We start from the raw sequence: 23,359 nt of genomic DNA, 5'->3' as shown, positions 1-23,359 counted from the left end.
TTCCTGTTTATTTATTTATGCATTTTACAACATATTTGTTTGCAAGTCAAGTCAAGTCAAGAATATTTGTATAGCGCTTTTCACAATACAGATTGTATCAAAGCAGCTTCACAGTATTAAATTAAAATAATAATAAAACGTCCATGTTTGGTAATGCTAATCAATAGTAATATTGATTGATTCATTAAATTGAATATCCCCAACTGAGCAAGCCAAGGCAACAGTGGCAAGGAAACGAAAAACTCCATCAGGTGACCTAATGGAGAAAAAAAACCTTGGGAGAACCCAGGCTCAGTCGGGGGCCAGTTCTCCTCTGGCGGTTATGAACTAGAGGCCGGATTTAACTGTAAGATTAAAACATTTATATGAATGCCTGGTTAAAGAGATGCGTCTTTAATCTAGTTTTGAACTGGGAGAGCGAGTCTGAGCAACGAACAGTATCAGGAAGGCTATTCCAGAGTTTTGGAGCTAAATGTGAGAATGCTCTCCCTCCTTTGGTGGACTTAGGTATCCTAGGTATAACCAAAAGCCTCGAATTTAGCGATCTTAAAGAGCGCGATGGATTATAGGGCGATAGAAGATCCGTTAAATAAACTGGAGCTAAGCCGTTTAGGGCTTTATAAGTCAGTAACAATACCTTATAATTAATACGGAACTTTATAGGTAACCAATGTAGTGATGATAAGATAGGTGTTATATGATCATATTTTCTTGATCTGGTAAGAACTCTAGCGGCTGCATTTTGGACTAACTGTAGCTTGTTTATTGAGGATGCAGGACAACCAGCTAATAAAGCATTACAGTAATCTAGTCTCGAGGTCATGAATGCATGAACTAACTTTTCTGCATCAGAAACTGATAGCATATTACGTAGCTTAGCAATGTTTCTAAGGTGGAAAAATGCCGTTTTTGTAACATATGAAATATGATTTTTAAAAGACAGGTCGCAGTCTAGTATGACACCCAGGTCTTTTACTGTAGAGGATAAAGTAGCAGGACATCCTACTATGTTAAAGTTGTATTGTGAGAGGTTTTGTGGGCGGTTTTTTGAACCGATGAGTAGTACCTCCGTCTTGTCTGGATTTAATAGAAGAAAATTACGCGTCATCCAATCTTTTATATCTTTAACACACTCTGTCAATTTTGATAATTTAGCGTTTTCATCCGGCCGTGATGAAATATATATTTGAGTGTCATCAGCATAACAATGGAAACTAATTCCATGTTTCCTTATAATATTTCCAAGTGGCAGCATATATATTGAGAATAATAGAGGGCCTAGCACAGATCCCTGCGGCACTCCATAGTTTACTGAAGTTATGATCGATTTTTTTCCATTTAAATAGACAAAATGGTAGCGGTCAGATAAGTATGATCTAAACCAGCTTAATGCTTGTCCTTGAACGCCAGTATAATTTTGTAGTCGATCTAAGAGTATTGTGTGATCTATAGTATCGAACGCAGCACTAAGATCGAGTAAAACTAGTATTGAGATACAGCCTTGGTCAGAAGCTAAAAGTAAATCATTAGTGATTTTAACGAGCGCAGTTTCAGTGCTATGGTGCGGCCTGAATCCAGACTGAAACTTTTCATAGATGTCATTTTCTTGCAAGAAAGAGCACAGTTGAGCGGACACAACTTTTTCTAATATTTTAGACATAAATGGAAGATTTGAAATGGGTCTATAATTTGCTAGATTATGTGGGTCTAATTGTGGTTTCTTAATGAGTGGTTTTATAACTGCCAGTTTAAATGTTTTTGGAACGTGACCTAAAGATAGAGACGAGTTAATGATATTGAGTAGAGGCTCTTCCACTACAGGTAACACTTCTTTCAGTAGTTTAGTGGGTATTGGATCTAATAAGCACGTTGTTGTTTTAGATGAAGTGATAAGTTTATTTAGCTCTTTTTGTTCTATAGTTGTAAAGCATTGTAATTGTTCTTGCGGGGTGATAATTGAGGCTGATTTATAAGGCGCGATTGAAGATTGAGTGTTTACAATTGTGGTTCTGATGCTTTCTATTTTCTCAGTGAAGAAGTTCATGAAATCATTACTGCTAAACTGTAACGGGATATTTTGGTCAGGTGACGTTTGTTTATTTATTAGTCTAGCCACGGTGTTAAATAAAAATCTTGGATTATTTTGGTTGTTTTCTATTAGTTTGCGGAGATGCTCAGCCCTTGCCGCTTTTAGGGCCTTTTTATAACGTGACATACTGTCTTTCCACGCGATTCTAAAGACCTCTAAATTAGTTTGTTTCCATTTACGCTCTAATTTACGGGTTTCTCTCTTTAGAACATGCGTAGTATTGTTGTACCATGGTGCTTTACTTTTCTCTCTGACCTTTTTTAATCTAATGGGTGCAACAATATCCAATGTTCTAGAGAGAATGGTGCTCATAGTGCTAGTTACTTCCTCTAGTTCATCTGTTTGTTTGGGTTCAGGCAGTAACTGAGACAAATCAGATAAGCAATTTGAGAAATTATCTATGGTGGATGGAAGGATTGTTCTGCCTGGTCGGTAACGTGGCGCAGTATGACATAGTACTGTAGTCCGTAATATACAAGTTACCAGGAAGTGGTCACTGACACCATCACTTTGTGGAATGATATCTATATCGGTTGGATCGGTTCCGTATGATATAATTAAATCGAGTGTATGATTAAGACGATGAGTTGGTCCGGTGACGTTTTGCTTGACCCCAAAGGAGTTTAATAAATATGTAAACGCAGCCCCTAACGCATCATTTGAATTATCTACGTGTATGTTGAAATCTCCAACAATTAATGCTTTATCGACGTTGACCAATAGATCTGAGAGAAAATCTGCAAACTCTTTTAGGAAATCAGCGTAAGGCCCTGGCGGTCTATATACGGTAGCCAAGGCTAGAGATAATAGGGATTTTTTCCTTACATCTAAGAGCGTAACATTTAATACAAGTACTTCAAACGAATTAAATTTGTCACCTGTTTTCTGAGTAACATTAAGAATATCTCTATAGATTGTTGCAACACCGCCGCCACGACCAATCAGACGGGGCTCATGCTTATAACAGTATCCTGGTGGAGTGGACTCATTTAGACCGAAATAGTCATTTGGTTTAAGCCAGGTTTCAGTAAGGCAAAGTACATCGATGCTATTATCTGTGACTATTTCATTTACAATAGCTGCTTTAGGTGTGAGTGATCTAATGTTCAGAAGACCTAGCTTTAGAAATTGTTTTTGTTCACTAATAGCGAGATTTTCTGTTTTAATAACAATTAGATTTTTCCTAGATCCTGCAGTAGATTTATTATTTGATCTCACTAAACGAGGAATAGACACAGTTTCTATTAAATGTTCTACACTAGTATTTATATCAATTAATTTGGTGCAGCAGAGACTGTGATTTGGATTTTTGGTAACTAGTCAAACGGTCTTTAACGTCTTGGAGATGTTATCCGAGGCTCGGTTATATGTATAAATGTAAATGTACAAAAATGTGGACATTCCTGAAATAAATATCAATATATATACATGTTGATACATTACTTGCCTTTTACTTTTAGAGATTAAAAACTACAGTCTGTTCATTTTTCTGTTGATCTATGAAGCAAACTGGTAGGTAAGAAAGGGGGCATTTTATCCAACCACTGGGGCAAAACGCCCCGTTTGTACAAAAATATTGTCAGTCTAAATACTAATTAATTATATAGGCTGAGCAATTTTAATATTTGGTTATTAACTCCTGCCATAGTCTCTCAAAACTGGGATGGCAATTGTCACATTTATGTTTTGTTTCACAGTGTAATGTCACATTTCCCCCCACTCTACCCTACATAGCTTTTATGATACTGTAAAAACCTAAATGATATAAGAAAATACAGAATAACCGACATAAATACTTACGTGATTCTAATTAGAATACAGAAATACCGAACTCGTTCATGAATGAATCTGAATCGGTTCGCGAATCGCAATTCGGTCTGAATCACTCGGATAGTTCAGTTCGGTTCACTCACATAGGTGGATAGCACAGGGTGACAACTATATTTACTCCAAATCTATTGAAACACAGGCCTTTAAAAATAAAGGTACAGCTTTATACTTGTAAGTGAGTTCATGCTCCAGATTAGAAACGTAGAAAGTTGTACAATAGAATAGACGGCGTCACGTGGTGCCAGTGACATTTCTCAGCGCTTTGTCAACACAAGCCAATCAAGTCGTTTGTGATTATCGAGAAGACTTTCTATTTCCACACCCATTACCAATCGTACAGATTAATATATTTAAAAGATTATACTTTTGCGCTCAAATGATTTGGCTGAGGAAGGGCGGAAGCCCCTCGGTTTCAACTTCCGCTCTCCAGTATCCCGTCATGCACCGGTGTTTGAGCGGCACGGCATCTCAACGTGTTCTGACCGTTCTGACTCAGGGCATGCAGCGCCTTGATTGAGATAAAACTCATTATTTCTGTGTGGATTTTAAACCGGTGGATGAATTGATATAACTCCAGCTTTATTTGAAAAGCGGAATCGCGTCTGTTCGAGCGAGATGTCTTTGGTTTGTGCGAGTAAGTGACTTAGTTTCTGTTAGCATGAGTGATTAGCAGTGTTAGCTATTGTGCACATATTAGCAGAAACTTAGTGTTTGAGGCACTACGCTTTCATAACGACGCTTTCTTCCGCTGCTTTGCTGTGTTTCATCAGACTAGAAGCGAATATATGTGAATCATGACGCTGGAAGTTCTGCTGGTGTGTCTGAAGCCTGAGCTAACTTTTGTTTCGGAAAGCAAAACACCGATTAAAAAGGGAAATTAAACATAAACGTCAAGATTTGTGAAGTCTAACCTAATTGTTGATGTTAAACATTAAATAATAACGTATGATATTTATTTGATTATTAGTGGTGGAGGGAAAATTAGGTGTTTTGTACTGCAGATGAAGGAAACATCATGTTTGTTTGTTTCTTTGAATGAAACATTGATCCAAACGTTACTCTGACTTTATTTGAAGGTGTTTTTGATTCATTTAGTCATTATAAATGCAAGTGCTGACTAATATTAATTATCATGTACTTCAGAAATAGAGGTTAGTTCCATATAATGATGCACAATGTATTGTTGTTATCACTGCCACAGTGAGTACTAGCATCATCACCTAACAAGGACACTGCTAAATGGTGTATCGTGATTATAAACATGAATGTTGTTCTGCTTGCAGTCTCCAACGAGGTTCCGGAGCACCCCTGTGTCTCTCCCGTGTCCAATCAGGTGTTCGAGAGGCGTCTGATCGAGAAGTACATCGCTGAGAATGGAGCCGACCCCATCAACGGACAGCCGCTGTCCGAGGAGCAGCTCATCGACATCAAGGGTACAGGCGCTCGGACGAGTTTATCAACGGCGTACACACCAGCGCTGAAACCTGACACGCAAACGCCAGAACCACACACTAAATCTCAGCCTTCCACTGTCATAAAACACTTTTTGCAAACCACAACACACAATTCTCTATGTAACACACACAAATATTTATTTTTGCAAACACAAATATCAAAGTAATTCATCAGAGCCTCTCACACACACACATGCTCCTCACGTGTCACTGAACACCAGCCAATCAGTGCTTTAGAATGAACAGGCCAAAGGTCGAGTTATGTTTTTCGGACTGTGCAATACTGTATTCACAACCACAAACGTGTACAGTAAATAAATAAATACAGTAGTCAACATTTGAAGTGGATCAAAACCTTTCATCAAAGTTATACATGAATTTTGAACAATACCCGATCTTGTCTTAGGATGACTTTGATGAACTTTTGTGTTTATCCTCCTCAAATGTTGACTACTGTAGTTTGGTCTCAATCTTGCTTTCGTGTTTACCGTTTATTTCTCTGCCAATTACTTATCAATCTTGTGCAGAAATGTACACATTAGCTCATGACAGAAGAGCTTTAGATTTTGAATAACTGTGTATATGATACATCCAAAAATATAATATGGCAAAGCGGTTTGCAACGTAAGACTAATGTTTGCCATTGTGTTTGTGATATATTTTGAATGCAGTGCTTCATTTAGCAAGAGATGTGAGGCATTTTGTGTGTGCAATTCTTGGATTTAAGGTCCAATCTAATGATCCACACGCCTGTGTTCTTGACCCGCAGTGTCTCACCCCATCCGCCCGAAGGCTCCCTCTGCCACCAGCATCCCTGCCATCCTCAAATCCCTGCAGGACGAGTGGGTGAGTCCGACCCCATGACCCCACAACACACGTCTTTCTCCACAGCGGGGTTGTCCAGGGATTCTTCCAGATTAATCCGGTTATTTCAGCCTAAAGTGCTGACCTGTGAATCATGCAGATCAGTGATCATAACAAAAAAAAGAGGTCAGGAATTGGATGCTTATTATTAAATTATTTTGATTCCTTTGTGTGTATTTTAATCTGGCGTTAAACACTCGTGTTTGCTGTGCTGAGCACATCCAGAGCGCACTCAGTGATTTTAAACCATTTAAGACGGCTCGAGGCGACTTCTGACAGCACTGATATTCCTGCGTCTCTATAATAACTAGGGCTGTCGCTTTTGTGAAAAAATCCTGTTCGATTTGAGACCTAGGTGTTCATTGAATCGATTGTAAAATAGATTGTCCATGTCTAAGGACGTTTCCATTTTCAACGCCAAATATAGACAGATCCGCGGACAGCTAACAGGCGTCAGGACGAGTGTAACGAGGGCGCTTGAGACGCGCGCTTCAGCATTATTTCTGATGATTTATTGGCGTGAAGTTTCGTGCACAATGACAAACATGAGTGCAACATTCTCGAGTGGACTGCCATAACATCAGTGAGAAACATTATTACTGCAGGCTTCAGCATGCTTTGTCAAACAAATTTCTCTTACGTAGGCGGCTGTAGCCCGAATCTGTATCTGTGTGCATGAGACTGTCTGATTACCGGCAGAATTCACATTTTAATAATCTGCTGTTATTGTATCGTCTGTCAGAGAGTTTGAAGTCTGCCCAGATGAAGAATAGGAAAGACAGCGCAAACGAACTGGTAGTTCCACGTGTCTTGTATAGATGTTTCCTCTGTTAAACTCTCTTCACATACATGTCAAATGGCGAATGTTAACAGGGAAAAGAAAACACTCTCAAACAAGCTACAAATCAAAGTGTAAGTAAACACATTATAATAAATCAGCAGTAGAGCGGTCATCTTCCTCTTCTCACTCTCTGTGCGTGCGCGCTCACATAAGAACATAGGGCTGGGCGATATGGCCTAAAAAAAAAATCCCCGATTTTTTCATAAAAAATCCAATTTACAATTTAAATCGATCTCCCCCACCACCCCTATTTAAAATCAATCTGCAGATGACAAATAAATTGTTCAAAACAAGTTTTAGCTTTATTTAATTATATAAAGAACAAGCCAAGATGGCAGGCCCTGCCTTTGTAAACAGTGAAAATGTAACATAACATAAAATGGGTTTAAAAAATTAAAAAACTTGCATCAGTTGGTGACTAAACAGAATTTTATTAAGTTTAGTGACAACACAATGTTTACATGGTACACTGACTGTATGCTACTGTTTTTATTAGGCTATTGCTTGACACAAATTTCACAATTTCAATTCTTGTGATTTGATTCTGATCTTGATTCAATATCGATTCCTTTGAATAAATATTAGGTACAGTAGATGCGTTATTGTGTTGTTAGTTTTTCTCTCCCAAAAAAAAAGCACCTACTGTAAACATACAGAGCCCTGTCAGCTGGTATTATTATTAAAGGGTAAAAATAACATCTCAATTTGATTTTAATGCATTTTTTATAATGACAACGTTATAATATTTTAATGATATAGGTAAAAATATAATAAAAATGTAATATAGTTATCATATTTAGCAAAATACCCCTCTCTACAGACAATTGTTTAAGTCCAACTAACGTGCTATGGTCATTAAAGGGCTTTCCTGAGGTGACTGTAACGTGACTGTTCTCCAGCTGTTTATGGGCCTCTGTCCGCGGTTGAAAAACACTTGATCGATCGATTTTATTACATTTCGGTAAGTTGAACTGTATCTTTCAAATTACCTATTGATCATTCGTGTTTATTTATATTACTATGTTAGTAGTTACAGATGACCGGTTCACGTGCCGCTTGAACTGAGATCTCTCTGCGATCTGTCACGTCACATTTACAAGCGCCAAAACGGTGTTTATTGTTTGAATTTTGTAATTAAATTGACAGAATCTTAGAGCTGAGAATTTGTTTTATATCAATAGTACCGTAAGTTTCTCTGTCGGTGTCAGTGTCCTCTTTGATTCGTGACTTTCTCTGCGTGAGAAATGGGTGTGTGACGTGAGAGCGAGTGGAAAGTGACGACTGCGGCTGAGCAGAGTCTGAACTACAACGGAGTCTCACGGTGAATGCGTGAGAGTTGGCAGCTCTGCAGATTCAGTTTGTAAATGTTTTTGGCGGGTGTGCTTGTGCAGCCGCGGTCTTGTTCATTTGCCATGTTGTTTGTGTAGCTCTCTGGGAAACGCGCTGAGCGCGTCCGGAACTACGGGAGCCCAGAGGGGAGCGTCGGCAGATATTATAGAGAAAACCGATTTTCATTCAAACACATCGATGTACACTACACACTCGAGTTAATCGATAAAATCGATTTATCGCCCAGCCCTATAAGAACAGCACGCATACAATAACCTACGCCATAGAAGTCATCGGCATATCAACATTAATGTCATGAACACTACTTATCAACACTAGGTGGCCGTTACAGTATGTGTGTCAGAGCCTCAGCCTGCGGTTGCTGTGTGTGTGACGCGCATGACGAGCTGGACGCGCTCCGAGAGAAGGCCGTTTTCATAACTTGTGTTGGTCCGATCGATTGTGCAATCGATTTTCTATCGTAAAGTGGCAGCCCTAATAATAACACTAATCAAACAACTAAACACAGAGGAAATTCACTCGCTCTTGACTGAATAACTTTTGTAACTATATTTGTAATGTATATTTTATTTATAAAGTCCAGTTTTATTTTACATTTGATCAGTTTCTGAACCTCAAAATCTTAAAACGCTGTTTATTTCAATCGAATCAATGTTCAGTTGTGTTACTTGTCTTTAATAATGCCTGAAGTTTATATCAGTTAGTCTAGTTGTTCTTCTAAACGCTGCTTGTGTAAGTGTTCTTCAGCCTGTTGAGTTGTGTTCCTGATATTCAGATACAATTACATGTTTTGCAATAAGACTTAAAATAAGCTAATGATATCTAAGGTTGTTTTTTTACCTTCTTGGACTCGATACGCAGAATCAGAATCGGAATCGTTAGTTCAAATGATACCCAGCCCTAGTGTCTAGTGTATTTAGCTCTTGCGATGGCAGTGATGGGCTAACCGTGTACAGCTAGAGACTGGGTTGAGCGCTAAGCTAGCGATCTAGCTGACGTTACCCCAGTAAATCACTAACATGGCGGGAGGTTCGGCTGAACACTGGCTAGGTTTACACGCACTACTTTTGTTTCTGAATTCTGTGGATGAGTCTGAAGCCAGCACTGGTGGGCCGTTGTCCTGCTCCACTACACACACACACACACACACACACTTCCTTTAGAGGAGTATTAAAGGATGACGGGAAACTCACTTACACGACACTTTATTCAATAGGAGCAGCTCGTTCTGCGTGTCACACGTCATCACGCTATTTCTACGTCACTGCATCAGATGTCAGTCCGATTACACGATTACCCCATGACCCCACAACACAAGTCTTTCTCCACAGCGGGGTTGTCCAGGGATTCTTCCAGATTAATCTGGTTATTTCAGCCTAAAATCCTGACCTGTGAATCATGCAGATCAGTGATAGGGCTGTCACTTTTTGTTGGAAAATCGATTGCACAATCGATCGGACCAACCAACACAAGTTGCGAAAATGAAAATAGGGAATCGATTTTAACAGCTTTCAGGACGCAGAATGCGTGGTGCTGGCCGTTGGGTTCGGCGTTGCGCTTCAGATACAACGCGATTTGCGCGATTGAACTTTGACCGCGGCGTGCGCACCGCTTGGTCGACCCAGCAACAAAACATCTCGCGCTATCTGTAGCCTATTGAATGGCTCAGCCATTGAACCGCACAGTCCAATGGCATAGATCTGACCAATTGTTGGTGTGTTTTGGAGGTAAAAACAAAAGAGCTGCTTTCACACAACAGAATGTCTCGCAAGTCATTGAAATGAATGGGTCTCATAGCGCAGCGAATGCCGTGCCCTGTCTGACAGGCGCTTTCTCTCAGAGCGCGTCCAGCTCGTCACGATACGCCCGCAGCGAACGCGCATCACACAGCAACTGCAGGTTCTGATAAACACACATAACAGCAAACTATAGCCTACTTCTGCATACGGTGTCGCCAGTATTTAGAACATTTCAAGCATAGGCTACAGATAGCGTACAGACTCGGGCTACAGGCTACGTAGGTGAAATTTGTTTGACATTTCTAATGGTGAACACAGCCATGCTAAAGCCTGCAGTAATGTTTCTCATTGATGTTATGGCAGTCCACTCTGCTTTTCGAGAATGTTACACTCTTGTTTGTAATTGTACACGAAATTTCATGCCAATAAATCATCAGAAATATTTTGCGTCTCAAGCGCCCTCTTTACGTTCGTCCTAATGCCTGTTAGTTGTCCGTGGATTGGCCTATATTTGGCGTTGAAAATGGAAACACAATGACAAACATGAGTGCTACATTCTCGAGTGGACTGCCATAACATCAGTGATAAACATTATTACTGCAGGCTTCAACATGCTGGGTTAACGAGTAGAAATGTCAAACAAATTTCGCCTACGTATGCGGCTGTAGCCCGAATCTGCATCGCTGAATACCGGCAGAATTCACATTTTTGTTGTAAAAAGAGGCACATTATGCAGAAGAGTAATCTGCTGTTATTGTGACGTCTGTCAGAGAGTTGACGTCTGCCCAGATGAAGAACAGGAAAGACAGCGCAAACGAACTGGTAGTTCCACAAGTCTTTTGTAGATGTTTCCTCTCAGTTAACCCATTAAAACCGAATCACACATCTGTGCGTAGTCACCATTAAGATTTTTTTTTTAAATGCAGTTGAAGATTATGGCCAAGCAAGTCAGTCAAGTTGAAAGCCAAAGAAGTAAGCTCTCAAATGCTTTTTATTCCATGTTTTTTATCTGCTATAGAGCCTGAGAAATTAAGATTTTAGTAGACAAATATTTCTGGAAACCCTTAGTTTTTGGGAGGGGGTTTACAGAAAAGTACTTAGGCATAAAAAGGTCTTTTTTTAGCAGGCGTTTTAGGCCTAAATGAGTTAAGCACTCTTCACATGTCAAAGGGTGTTAACAAGGAAAAGAAAACGCTCTCAAACAAGCTACAGATCAAAGTGTAAGTAAACACACTATAATAAATCAGCAGTCAGCAGTAGAGCGGTCCTCTTCTCACTCTCACTGTGCGGCGCACTCACATAAGAACAGCACGCATACAATAACCTACGCCATAGAAGTCATCGGCATATCAACATTAATGTCACAGGGTTCCCGCGGGGTCTTAAAAAGTCTTAAAAAGTCTAAAATTCTGAACTTTAAATTTAAGGCCTTAAAACGTCTTAAAAATGGCCAGATTTTCAGCCGAGGTCTTAAATTTAATTTAGTCAGGTCTTAAAAAGGTTTTACCCTCGTTCATTTCCTGAAATGCTGGCCACAGAAAGTTATTACAAAGTAGTAAAAAAGTATCGAGTCGTAGCCTTCAAAGCGGAGCTGTAGCGGGGGTCTCCGACACGTCGCTCTCGAGCTCCAGCAGCTCGTGGCCTGATTGGCGGTAGCTCGCCAAGAGGCCGTTCACATATTGCGTCTTTTGCGCGCTCAAGTTCGTTATTTCAAATTTAGGCGCGTGCCAAGCGCACTCATATTAGAAGCAATGCGCCATTTTTTCCAGGCGGAGTGAGATAAAAAAAAAAAAAGCTCAAGTTTTCAGAATTCTGCAAGCGCACCGCAGGTCATGTGACAAGAACGAACCAATCCGCTTCACCCTTTCCGTAACAACATTGAAAGCTCAGTCAACATGAAGGATGGGGGTGCACCGTGCACCCAAACACTGCAGGTGTTTTTCTCTTCTCCGTAAATAATGGCTACAGCAAGCGTTTATCGGTGGAAATCATTAGCTACTAAAACTTCTTTGTCGTTGTGGAGAGGGCAGTGCATGGTTGCATAGCAACGACAGACGCAACGGGAAAATCGGACCAAATCTTACTATTAATAATAAAAGAAAAGCTAATATGCATTGTAAATGTCAGTCATTTATCTTTTTTTGACATTAATTCTATAAAAGATTATTTAAAGGCTGAGATACGTGAGGTTTATCTTTTTATAAAACCTTTTTTGTCAAAACGTTATTTGAACTTGTACATTAGTAGATAACATGTTGCAAGACACTCTTAAAATCTAGCCATCATTTTTTACGTTATTATTTTAATGTTTATGTAAACAAAAAGTGCATATTGATGCTAATTGTATTTGTTATTTGCTGGTTAATGCGTCATGTAGGTCTTAAATTTAAATCTTTATGGTCTTAAAATGTCTTAAAAAGGTCTTAAATTTGACTTACTGAAACCTGCAAGAACCCTGTGTCATGAACACCACTTATCAACACTAGGTGGCCGTTACAGTATGTGTGTCAGAGCCTCAGCCTGCGGTTGCTGTGTGTGTGACGCGCATGACGAGCTGGACGCGCTCCGAGAGAAGGCCGTTTTCATAACTTGTGTTGGTCCGATCGATTGTGCAATCGATTTTCTATCGTAAAGTGGCAGCCCTAATAATAACACTAATCAAACAACTAAACACAGAGGAAATTCACTCGCTCTTGACTGAATAACTTTTGTAACTATATTTGTAATGTATATTTTATTTATAAAGTCCAGTTTTATTTTACATTTGATCAGTTTCTGAACCTCAAAATCTTAAAACGCTGTTTATTTCAATCGAATCAATGTTCAGTTGTGTTACTTGTCTTTAATAATGCCTGAAGTTTATATCAGTTAGTCTAGTTGTTCTTCTAAACGCTGCTTGTGTAAGTGTTCTTCAGCCTGTTGAGTTGTGTTCCTGATATTCAGATACAATTACATGTTTTGCAATAAGACTTAAAATAAGCTAATGATATCTAAGGTTGTTTTTTTACCTTCTTGGACTCGATACGCAGAATCAGAATCGGAATCGTTAGTTCAAATGATACCCAGCCCTAGTGTCTAGTGTATTTAGCTCTTGCGATGGCAGTGATGGGCTAACCGTGTACAGCTAGAGACTGGGTTGAGCGCTAAGCTAGCGATCTAGCTGACGTTACCCCAGTAAATCACTAACATGGCGGGAGGTTCGGCTGAACACTGGCTAGGTTTACATGCACTACTTTTGTTTCAAGTTGTGAGTGACAGTTGACAGCGCTCACGGCGTTCTGTATCATCTCTGGGTTTAAAGTAGCCTACATGTCACTCATCTGTATGTGTGATCGCTCAGAACCGTGAAGCAATGGTTGCTCTCGAGTTGCTGGGTCTTAAAAGATGTCTTGTTTTTCTTTCACTTGCACAATCACATCCCTAATCTGACAGGCTATACTAAATGATCTAAGAAATTACACAGACATGTTCTAGAGATACCATAGATTTATATTCACCTTTAAAGAAATGTCCTGTTTTTTCACTCTCACAATCTCATCCCTGTGTGTGTGTGTGTGTGTGTTCCAGGACGCGGTGATGCTGCACAGCTTCACTCTGAGACAACAGCTTCAGACGACTCGACAGGAGCTGTCCCACGCTCTCTACCAGCACGACGCCGCCTGCAGGGTCATCGCTCGCCTCACCAAAGAGGTCACCGCTGCCCGAGAGGGTAAGTGTGTGTACAGTGTGTGTGAGAGAGGTCCTCTCTGGGGGCGTGACGGCACTCACGTGTTCTTCTTCTTGCAGCTTTGGCCACGCTCAAGCCTCAGGCTGGACTGGTGGCTCCTCAGGCGACTCCTGCTTCCCAGCCGGCAGCCGTGGTCAGTACTGCACACACACACACACACACCAGTGCTGCTTTATCTCCTAGCCGTTTGAGGCGATTGCTGAATGTAATGTCGGAATGAAAAAGGCGAGTGAGAACGTTTAGAGAGCGCACAGCCGTGGGAGTCACTCACTATACAGTAAGCTCACTCGGAGTACACACTTCCACTGTGTGAGGAAGAGTCTGTTCACATCGCCTTATGTCAATAGTCTGTAATAGGGCTGTCAAAATGACTGAAAGGCAAAATTCTAATTTCTTAAATATGAGCAAAATTTGAGTTCTAAAAGCAATACTTAATGTTGGAGGAAATAAGTGCTGTTTTGTGTCCTACGTCCGCAAGCAAGCGCAATAAGCAAATATAAACCAAATCAAGCTTTTCATCTTTTATTGAAATGAAGTGACATTGACTTATTAAGTGCATTAACTTTTGAAACAATTGTTCTTAAATAAAATATATTTAAAAAACAGTTTATCTTTGTTAAAGCTACAAAAGTAATTTTCTGTTTTCAACCCTCTACGCACACCGTGGCAATAGGATCACCATTGGCTAGGCATTGGGTTACTCGCCAGACAGATACGCTATTTTACTCTATTTTACAGTAATTAGAACTAAAACTTGATGCATAAATGCATATTTGTCATTTTAACTGAACTTAGGACTGGTGCTGGTTAAGATATTGTTGGTCATTCAGTGTTTCTTAAAAAATAGATTGATAATAGTAATTATTATTAAAAGATGATAATCCTACTACTAATTCTGCTACTAATGATGACAATATCGCCTACAACACGCGAGCTGCTGGGTTCATGAACGTTAATCGTGTTGTCAGCTGTGTAGTCTACAATAGATCGAACTGATCATTGATTCGGAGTCAAGAATCGATTGTGAACCACAATACTCGAATCCCACTCCTAGCATTCATGGTACGATCTAGTGTAATGTTTTACTGTATGAATGTGTGTCCCCTGTTCAGGGAGCCGGCGGAGAGGCCATGGAGGTCAGTGAGCAGGTGGGAATGACCCCGGAGATCATACAGAAGGTGTGTGTGAAACACTAACAGTGGTGTGATTGTGTGTGTGAGATCACATGTTCAGAAGTGATCAAACTGCTCTTCTCTCTTTGCAGCTGCAAGACAAGGCCACGGTCCTGACCACCGAGAGAAAGAAGGTGTGCGCTTTGAATCGCAGTGCTTTTGCATCACCGGTTATGTACTTGTATACGTGTTCTTAACCTCTGTGTGTGTGTGTTATCCAGAGAGGAAAGACCGTGCCGGAGGAGCTGGTCAGAGCAGAAGATCTCAGCAAGTATCGTCAAGTGGCGTCCCATGCTGTGAGTAACCCAGACGCTTCACTCCATCTCTGCTCCAAAACATACGAGCTGTGTTCCCAAAACACATCTGTGTATCTCATATCTGCGGTTTATGACGGAGAACTGGGCGGTGAATGCTCCTCGCTGGATCTCCCAGTGTTGTGTAGTGATATATATCTACACAATAATATCGTGTCATCAGAGGCAAAAATACCTTTTATATTTATATAATTTAATAAAGTTAATCAAGATCACATGAAGAGTGCCGGTTTATTCTCCAAATATCTGCATGATTACAAATGTGATGTTGATTATTGAACTGTTGTAAAACACAAATAAGTTCATATTAAGTGACTTACATTTTATACACATTGCCTGTTTTTACTCCATTTCACCAATTAAAATTGTTCCAAACAGACACAGTAGTGTTTCGTTACCGAATGAACAAATCGTTTGAATGATTCAATGACTCGCTCATTAAGACAAATGCTTCGTTCCTGAATGAATCAGTTAAAACTCATTAACAGTGACTTAATTTCACTTTTAAAGTATCTTTTCTTTTTTTTAAATCAATTTAAAATATCAATATTCAAAGTTTAAAACCTCGGCACATTATTTCTGCCTGTGTAACTGCAGATTAAACGCATGATGTTCCTCTGATCTGCATTTAACAGTGTGTGTGAGCTTCATCTAAGCTTCAGATGCAGTGCACACATGAGTTATGTTGATACTGATTTCATTTAATTGGTAACAGCCCTATTGTGTCTTATTATTACAATAGAATTTGATTAAATGTAAAAATTTGACACCAAAGATGATGCATACATTTAATTAGGTTAAACCTGCGTTGTAAAGGTCAATGTAAGCTGATTGTAAACAATGATTTCTGTCTCTGTCCACAAACACACTGAGCAAAATATCCTCTAATTATCATGATCTATATATCTATATAATCCCATAAAATATAGAGATATCATTTTTCTTTGCAATACCGCACACCCCTAGTCCACGAGTAAACTGGTGTGTGTAAGTGGCCCACACTGCTCGGCTCAAATGAGGAGCGTCATTGGCTGTGTGTGTTTCTCATACTCCGCAGAAATGGCAGCTCTTGTCCAGTGGCACCAGTACGGCCTCAGTCTCAGTCAATATTGTGTTAGCTTAGCAACATGCAAACACCAAGCTCTGTGTCGAGTTAGTTCAGATTGCTGATCACTGGTGTTCGGAAAAAAGCTCATCACAAATTAAGTGTTTTGTTTTCGCCTTCACAGGGTCTCCACAGTGCCAGTGTCCCAGGAATCCTCTCTCTGGATCTCTGCCCAACAGACACCAACAAAGTCCTCACCGGTACGATTACAGCACATGCACACCAGGCCTTAAAGTCAGATGTGTCAAATTTAAGGCTTGAATATCTTCAATGGCATGAGTCTTGATCCTTGATTTGTGGACAGAAGAACAGGAGTGTCGATATGGCTTAATGTGATTGAAACTTCAGTGTAAGCGCTATATTCTCACGTGCCAAACTGCATTTCATTCAGCCGGAGGATCAGAAACCACGAAAGCGCTTTCTAAACACCCAAACACTTAAAAGACATGCGTTTAGTAATTTATTATCAACTTTTTTATTTCCAAAAGCCTGTATTTGAACTAAAGTTCATGCTTTTTACAGTCATTTTAAGGTTTGGATGTGCATTTATGATATAAATGTATTTGTGCAGTTCTTTAAAAAGCCGTAACTTCACATGATCACCCATGGTCAGATGAGCACTTGTGCTTGCTCTTCTACTCACACACACCGCTGTCACACACTCTTCAGGTGGTGCGGATAAGAACGTGGTGGTGTTCGACCGGCGAGAGGAGCAGATTGTCGCCACCCTCAAAGGACACACTAAAAAGGTCTCGTCCGTCATCTACCACCCTGCTCAGGTAGGCCCTCGCTCCACACACACACACACACATACACACACACACACTCATCCATCAGGAGCTATCTCTCACCTCACACACACACACACACACACACACACGAGCACTCGTCCTTCAGGAGCTGTGTCACATCTCTCACACACACACTCGTCCATCAGGAGGTGTGTCAGATCTCTCACCACACACACACCTACACCTGTCCATCAGGAGGGTTATCTCCAGATCTCACACTCGTCCCTCATGAGCTGTGTCAGATCTATCACCTCACACAGAAACACACACACACCTGTCCATCAGGAGGGTTATCTCCAGATCTCTCACACACACACACTTATCCCTCAGGCGGGTTATCTCCAGATCTCACACACACACTCACACTCATCCATCAGGAGGGTTATCTCCAGATCTCTCTCTCTCTCTCTCTCTCTCACACACACACACGCACACTTGTCCCTCAGGAGGGTTATCTCCACATGTCTCACCGCTCTTCCCCTGCTCTCCGCAGTCGGTGGTGTTCTCGGCGTCTCCGGACAGCACGATCCGCGTGTGGTCGGTCACTGGGGGAAACTGTGTGCAGGTCATCAGGGCCCACGAGGCGGGCGTCACCGGCCTCTCTCTGCACGCCACTGGAGACTATCTGCTGAGCTGCTCTGAGGACCAGGTAACACACACACACACTCACTCACTCACTCACTCACTCACTCACACACTCACTCACTCACTCACTCACTCACTCACTCACTCACTCACTCACTCACACACTCACACACACACACTCACACACTCACACACACACTCACTCACACACACACACTCACTCACTCACTCACTCACTCACTCACTCACTCACTCACACTCACACACTCACACACACACACTCACTCACTCACACACACACACTCACTCACTCACACACACACACACACTCACTCACTCACACACTAGGGCTGTCACTTTTGAGAAAAATCTAATTCGAACGGGTATCAAATACCAAGCTATGTATTAGAATATATTCAAATATCCCCCCCCCCCCCCAAAAAAAAAAAAAAAAACGTAACGGAGATTCAATCAAAACTTTACAGACAGTCATAAACAGGACTCCCAAAATGACACTTATAGGACTCATATCTGCAAATAAACCTTGCCTTTACACGTGCATCTGCAAGGTGCCGACCGTTGTGCAGGACAGTGTGCAGTCATACGATGCTGGACGCCTGCTGCCGTTCTGGGGCGGTTTACACCTGCCACTTCATGCGTTTTCTGATCGGATAGCTCTCTGATTTATCAAACCGATTCCATGTAAACCTGGTCACAAATGTGTTTTTGCAAAACGGATATATATCCGATCTTCAGTTCCCGCGCTATGCAGATTTAATGGATTTAATGTCCCCGAAAGCAACGGATATGAGCTGCATTTTATTGATCATCAGCTAACATTTCAAAATCAAAGACTGCAATAAGAGAGAGCGGCAGCCCTGGTAAGATCATTTAGTTCCTTTACTTTAAATGAAGATTATTATTATTGAGTGTTAAGCGTCTGCGACTCTTACTTTCACTTTGATTTGCGATAGTTTGCACGTTGGCTTGACGCTTGATTGATAGATCATCTGCGGTGTTGCAGTGCGCCGTTATATCTGACTATAACACACAGCCTGTAACACGCTTTCAAAATAACACGCTTTTTTAAAATAAAAAACAAATGGTCTAATCATAGACTGTAGAAAATGCGCTACACATGGCACTTTAAAAACCGGATAGTTTATTTGCAGTTCGATTACGGATATTTCACGTCATGTTCGAATGCATATTCGAATATCGAATAAAAAGTGACAGCCCACACACACACACACATTGTTACATATCTCAGTATGATCTCTATGAATTGAGAGCCCCTTTAACTTGTTTGCTGGTTCAGTTTCACTTCTCTTGTGAAAAGAACAAAATGTTTGTATTCGTTTTCTGTGTGTGTCCGAGTGTAAAGCATCTCGTGTGTGTGTGTGTGTGTTGTAGTATTGGGCCTTCTCTGATGTGCAGACTGGACGTGTGCTGACTAAAGTCACTGATGAGACCGCTGGATGTGGTATGTGTTCCTCTCTGGCAGTGTGTCAGATATTAACTATATATTCTGTGTCCGTTTGATAATATAAATATTAGGGATGCACCGATATGGAAATTTTGTCTGATAATTCTTTATATTTGAAAGCCGATAACCGATATATCGGCCGATAAACCTAATGCCAAAAGCCATGTCCCAAACACACATTATATATAATGTTCTCATTATAATGTTATGTCGCTTATATGACAGACTCGCGCTCCTCATGTTGCTCTGAACCGTATTTTCCTTTTTTGAAGTGATTCCAATCATATTTCAAGCAATTCAGAATCATGTTGAAGAGTCTCAGCTGGAGGAAACAATACATTATTTATCAGCTTTAATATATCAGCCAAATTTTCAGATAAAATAAAAAAATTATCATATATCTGCTGATATATCATGCATCTCTAATATTAACCACATTATTTATAAGCTTTGGAACTAAAAACTCTTATTCAGAAGTAGTCTAATTTAAATGAAATGATTTAACATGGTTTCATTGACGGCAGGACTGAATTGTGGGAATATTTACTTAGGCTATACCTCCAATCTCAGTCTTGAACTAGATTTTGACGGTTTACATGTCTTGCTTTAGATATTTTGAATCTTCTTGTTAACAATGGCTTCTGGTTGAAGTGAATGTATATGTATAACATGCATATAAAACATTGAGGATCTTCAAAAGGCTGACAAAAACTGTTTCCACAGTCCTCAAGTGTGGTTGTGAATGCGTGCGTGTGATAAACTCGTGTTTCCCGCTCCCTCAGCTCTGACCTGTGCTCAGTTTCATCCCGACGGCCTGATCTTCGGCACCGGCACGGCCGACTCTCAGATCAAGATCTGGGATCTGAAGGAACGGACCAACGTGGCCAACTTCCCCGGACACTCGGGTCCCGTGACGGCCATCGCCTTCTCTGAGAACGGCTACTATCTGGCCACCGGTAGGTCACATGACCCGCACTGATGTCAGCTCACATGTGTTTCTGCAGCGCTTCATACAATACTGAGTGTTTATTACGGTCACGCTGCTTAGGAACAGTTTAATGTTGTAATATCTCTTATCAAACTAATTTCAACTTAGTCATTATTCAGCTCAATTTAAAACAATGTTTCTGTTCAGTTTAAAAACTGACAATAGTTATGTTTCCATCAGCTTATTTTTATGTGCATTTTATGTCATTAAAAAAGTGCAGGATGACAACGTTCATAAATTCTAAACCACCTTAAAAAAAATGTTTTTTTAAATCCGATAAGACGCATATTTTAGAAACATATTTACCAGATAAGTCCCTCTGTGCACAGAGCAATCCTCTTTGGCGCAGCGGAGGCTGTGATTGGATAACTGGAGTGGGCCAATGGCATCGCAGCATCTCAAATGTTGGTCATAGTCTTAAGAACTTAGTTTTATTACTGATATTTTGCGCCAGTTTCCCAGGAAGTGATGATTGGTTCTCTTGATCACGTGATGGAAACGCTGCTTTATTCACTAATCCAAAGTTTATCCTTTATGAAATGAGCTCAAATCAGCTGACCAGTGTCATTCTTCAGCTCAAGTTCATGTTGAATCAGTTCCACACTCACTTTCTCTCTCTCTCACACACACTCTCAAGTTCGGTGTCGATGTTTTAAAGTTGGTGTCATCATCATCCAGCTCAGCTCAAGTGTTGTTCTCATCTGATCAAATGGATATAAGCAACATTATATATAGTAGTTTAATGAACTACTGACACGAAAACTTTTTTTCTACACACTACACACACTTGGTCACGATCCACTAATTTATGGAGAGCTTACAAAACCTAAAAGTTAGGACCAGTCTAAAAGAGAATAAGATGCGTAACTGTTAAGACTAGCCTAAGCCGTTGTTCTAAGGGAATCCAGCGTGCTCTTGTGGGAAGATCTGCTGCTTTTACTGAGACCTCTGGGTAAGTGTGTGATCGTCCTGCGTGTTGTGTGCCACAGGGGCCCAGGACAGTTCACTGAAGCTGTGGGATCTGAGGAAACTCAAGAACTTCAAGACAATCACTCTGGACAACAATTATGAGGTGCTGTATAAGCCCTGTGTTCTGCACGCGTTCTGAACGCTGGTGCCCGTCTGATGTTCCCGTGTGTGTGTGTGTGTGTGTGTGTGTGTGTGTCCTGCAGGTGAAGTCTCTGGTGTTCGACCAGAGCGGCACATATCTGGCCGTCGGAGGATCAGACATCAGAGTTTACATCTGCAAGCAGTGGTCTGAGGTGCTCAACTTCTCTGGTAGGTCCTGCTGAACTACTGTGTGTGTGTGTGTGTGTGTGAGATTCACTCACCAACACCTTCCTCTGGTGCTCTTCGGGCATTTTACACTGAAACATTGTTCATTCGTTTTTATTTTATTTTAAATTTCTTCATGGGAATGGTACGGATCTTGGTAGAGGTTTTGGCACTTGCCGTGTGAACACAGGAATAAATGATGGCCGTGACTGGAGGAGGTGAACTGGTCCTGACAGTAACACACACACACACACACTTGTGCTGCTCGCGGTCAGAAACGAGCGCATTGTAAATGAACGAGAGGAAGTTCCTCTAGTGGAAGCGTTTGGTACTGCAGCCGAACACACTCTCACTGAAAGATCATCTACTCGCATATCAGCCGCACTTCTGCAACACGACTCGATTACATTTATGGCTTTCATTTCCTCACAGTTTTAGAGTAAATATGTTTTTGAAAATATATAATTTCATATAAAAATGTAAAATAGTATTTTTGTGCATTTTTAATAACAATAAAAGTGAAATTCTGTAAGTTTTAAGTTCACTTTTTAAAACTTTTTTCACTTAAGCAATAATCTGCCGAGTGTCGTCTCTGAAAAGAGATCAACTGAAGTCTGTGCTCTAAACCATTCAAGATTTACCACGGTTTAATATAAAAAAGTGATTATATCTGAATCCTACAGGCATTAAAAATTTGTAGTTTTGAAGAATTGTATTTATTTATTTTGATCCAGACATCAGTGATACTGGCCTTCATTCATACCAACATGCCATTAAACAAGTGTTAAAATATACTGTCTTTATGTTGTCTCTACATTCATTTGTAGATTAACTGTGGAATTAATATAAACCTATAGTTTTTAATTGCGATTAATCACAGAAAAATGTGTGATTAATGGTTATTTTTGTTTGATTGACAGCATTGTAATATCCGTGGTTACAATGTATAGTTGCTATTGCCACAGATATACCCGTGCGGCTCCAGACTGGGTCTGTGGTTCACATATAATAAACCTTGGTCATTTTTGACGGACACGCGAGCAGAGGGTTGTGTTTATCAGGAATGTTGTGCGCTGAGCTGATGTGTGTGTGTGTGTGTGTAGATCACTCTGGCCTGGTGACCGGCGTGGCGTTCGGAGAGCACGCTCAGTTCCTGGCCTCCACCGGCATGGACAGAAGCCTGAAGTTCTACAGCCTGTGATGAAGATGAGGACCGTCCCCGCAGCGAGTGCTCGTGTGCGTGATCACGTGTGCATGTGTAGATCTACCGTCATCATCGTGCGACCGCTCCAGATCTACCGGCTTCAGCCGCTCTGCTCTCAGTCTCCGCTCTGTCTCATGTCTGTCGGGTAAGCTTCGGCTGTAGGCTGGTCAACTCTGTTCGTGTCCCATGACTTTTCTTTTCTTTTTTTATCCTTTTGTGGACAATAACAACAACTGTGACATAGATTCCAATAAAGTTTAAATGGTTTTTATGTATTGTTCTAGTGTGATTTCATGTCCGTGTCGAGAACTGCATCTAATGGAGAGTTAGAGATGAAGATCTTCATGATTAGCAGTGTTTTATTCATGATAATAGATGTGTTTGTAGAGGAGGCGAGTATAGGACAATTATGTGGTTATGTTTCATTATCCCCTTATATTGGCACCACAGCCGTTACATATTTACAACAGTAATATCCTATACTAAACCTGAACTAATCTTGACAAACTATATATCATTTGAAAGCTTACAATCTCTAGTTTACA

At 40.6% G+C, this 23,359-nt stretch overlaps 1 protein-coding gene across 1 annotated transcript; it reads left to right on the top strand.

Annotated features, from left to right (window-relative positions):
• The first annotated feature begins 3,956 nt into the window (after positions 1-3,956).
• prpf19 (pre-mRNA processing factor 19) lies at positions 3,957-23,081 on the top strand. Its single transcript, XM_079631617.1, has 16 exons — positions 3,957-4,553; positions 5,203-5,352; positions 6,143-6,219; positions 13,735-13,876; positions 13,954-14,027; positions 15,007-15,072; positions 15,159-15,200; positions 15,288-15,362; positions 16,610-16,685; positions 17,155-17,264; positions 17,770-17,925; positions 19,275-19,344; positions 20,130-20,303; positions 21,325-21,407; positions 21,508-21,613; positions 22,714-23,081. Exons 1-16 carry the CDS (start codon positions 4,535-4,537, stop codon positions 22,809-22,811), a joined length of 1,518 nt encoding a protein of 505 aa, XP_079487743.1. The 5' UTR covers positions 3,957-4,534; the 3' UTR covers positions 22,812-23,081.
• Positions 23,082-23,359: the final 278 nt, after the last annotated feature.

The sequence above is a fragment of the Phoxinus phoxinus genome, assembly GCF_949152265.1.
Source record: "Phoxinus phoxinus genome assembly, chromosome: 12".
NCBI lineage: Eukaryota > Metazoa > Chordata > Actinopteri > Cypriniformes > Leuciscidae > Phoxinus > Phoxinus phoxinus.
This window is presented reverse-complemented; position numbering and strand designations above follow the sequence as displayed.

Coding starts and splice junctions, on each gene's coding strand:
- prpf19 (XM_079631617.1), top strand. Junction 15,073..15,158: donor CCCCGGAGATCATACAGAAG/GTGTGTGTGAAA, acceptor CTCTCTTTGCAG/CTGCAAGACAAGGCCACGGT. Junction 16,686..17,154: donor CACCAACAAAGTCCTCACCG/GTACGATTACAG, acceptor CACACTCTTCAG/GTGGTGCGGATAAGAACGTG.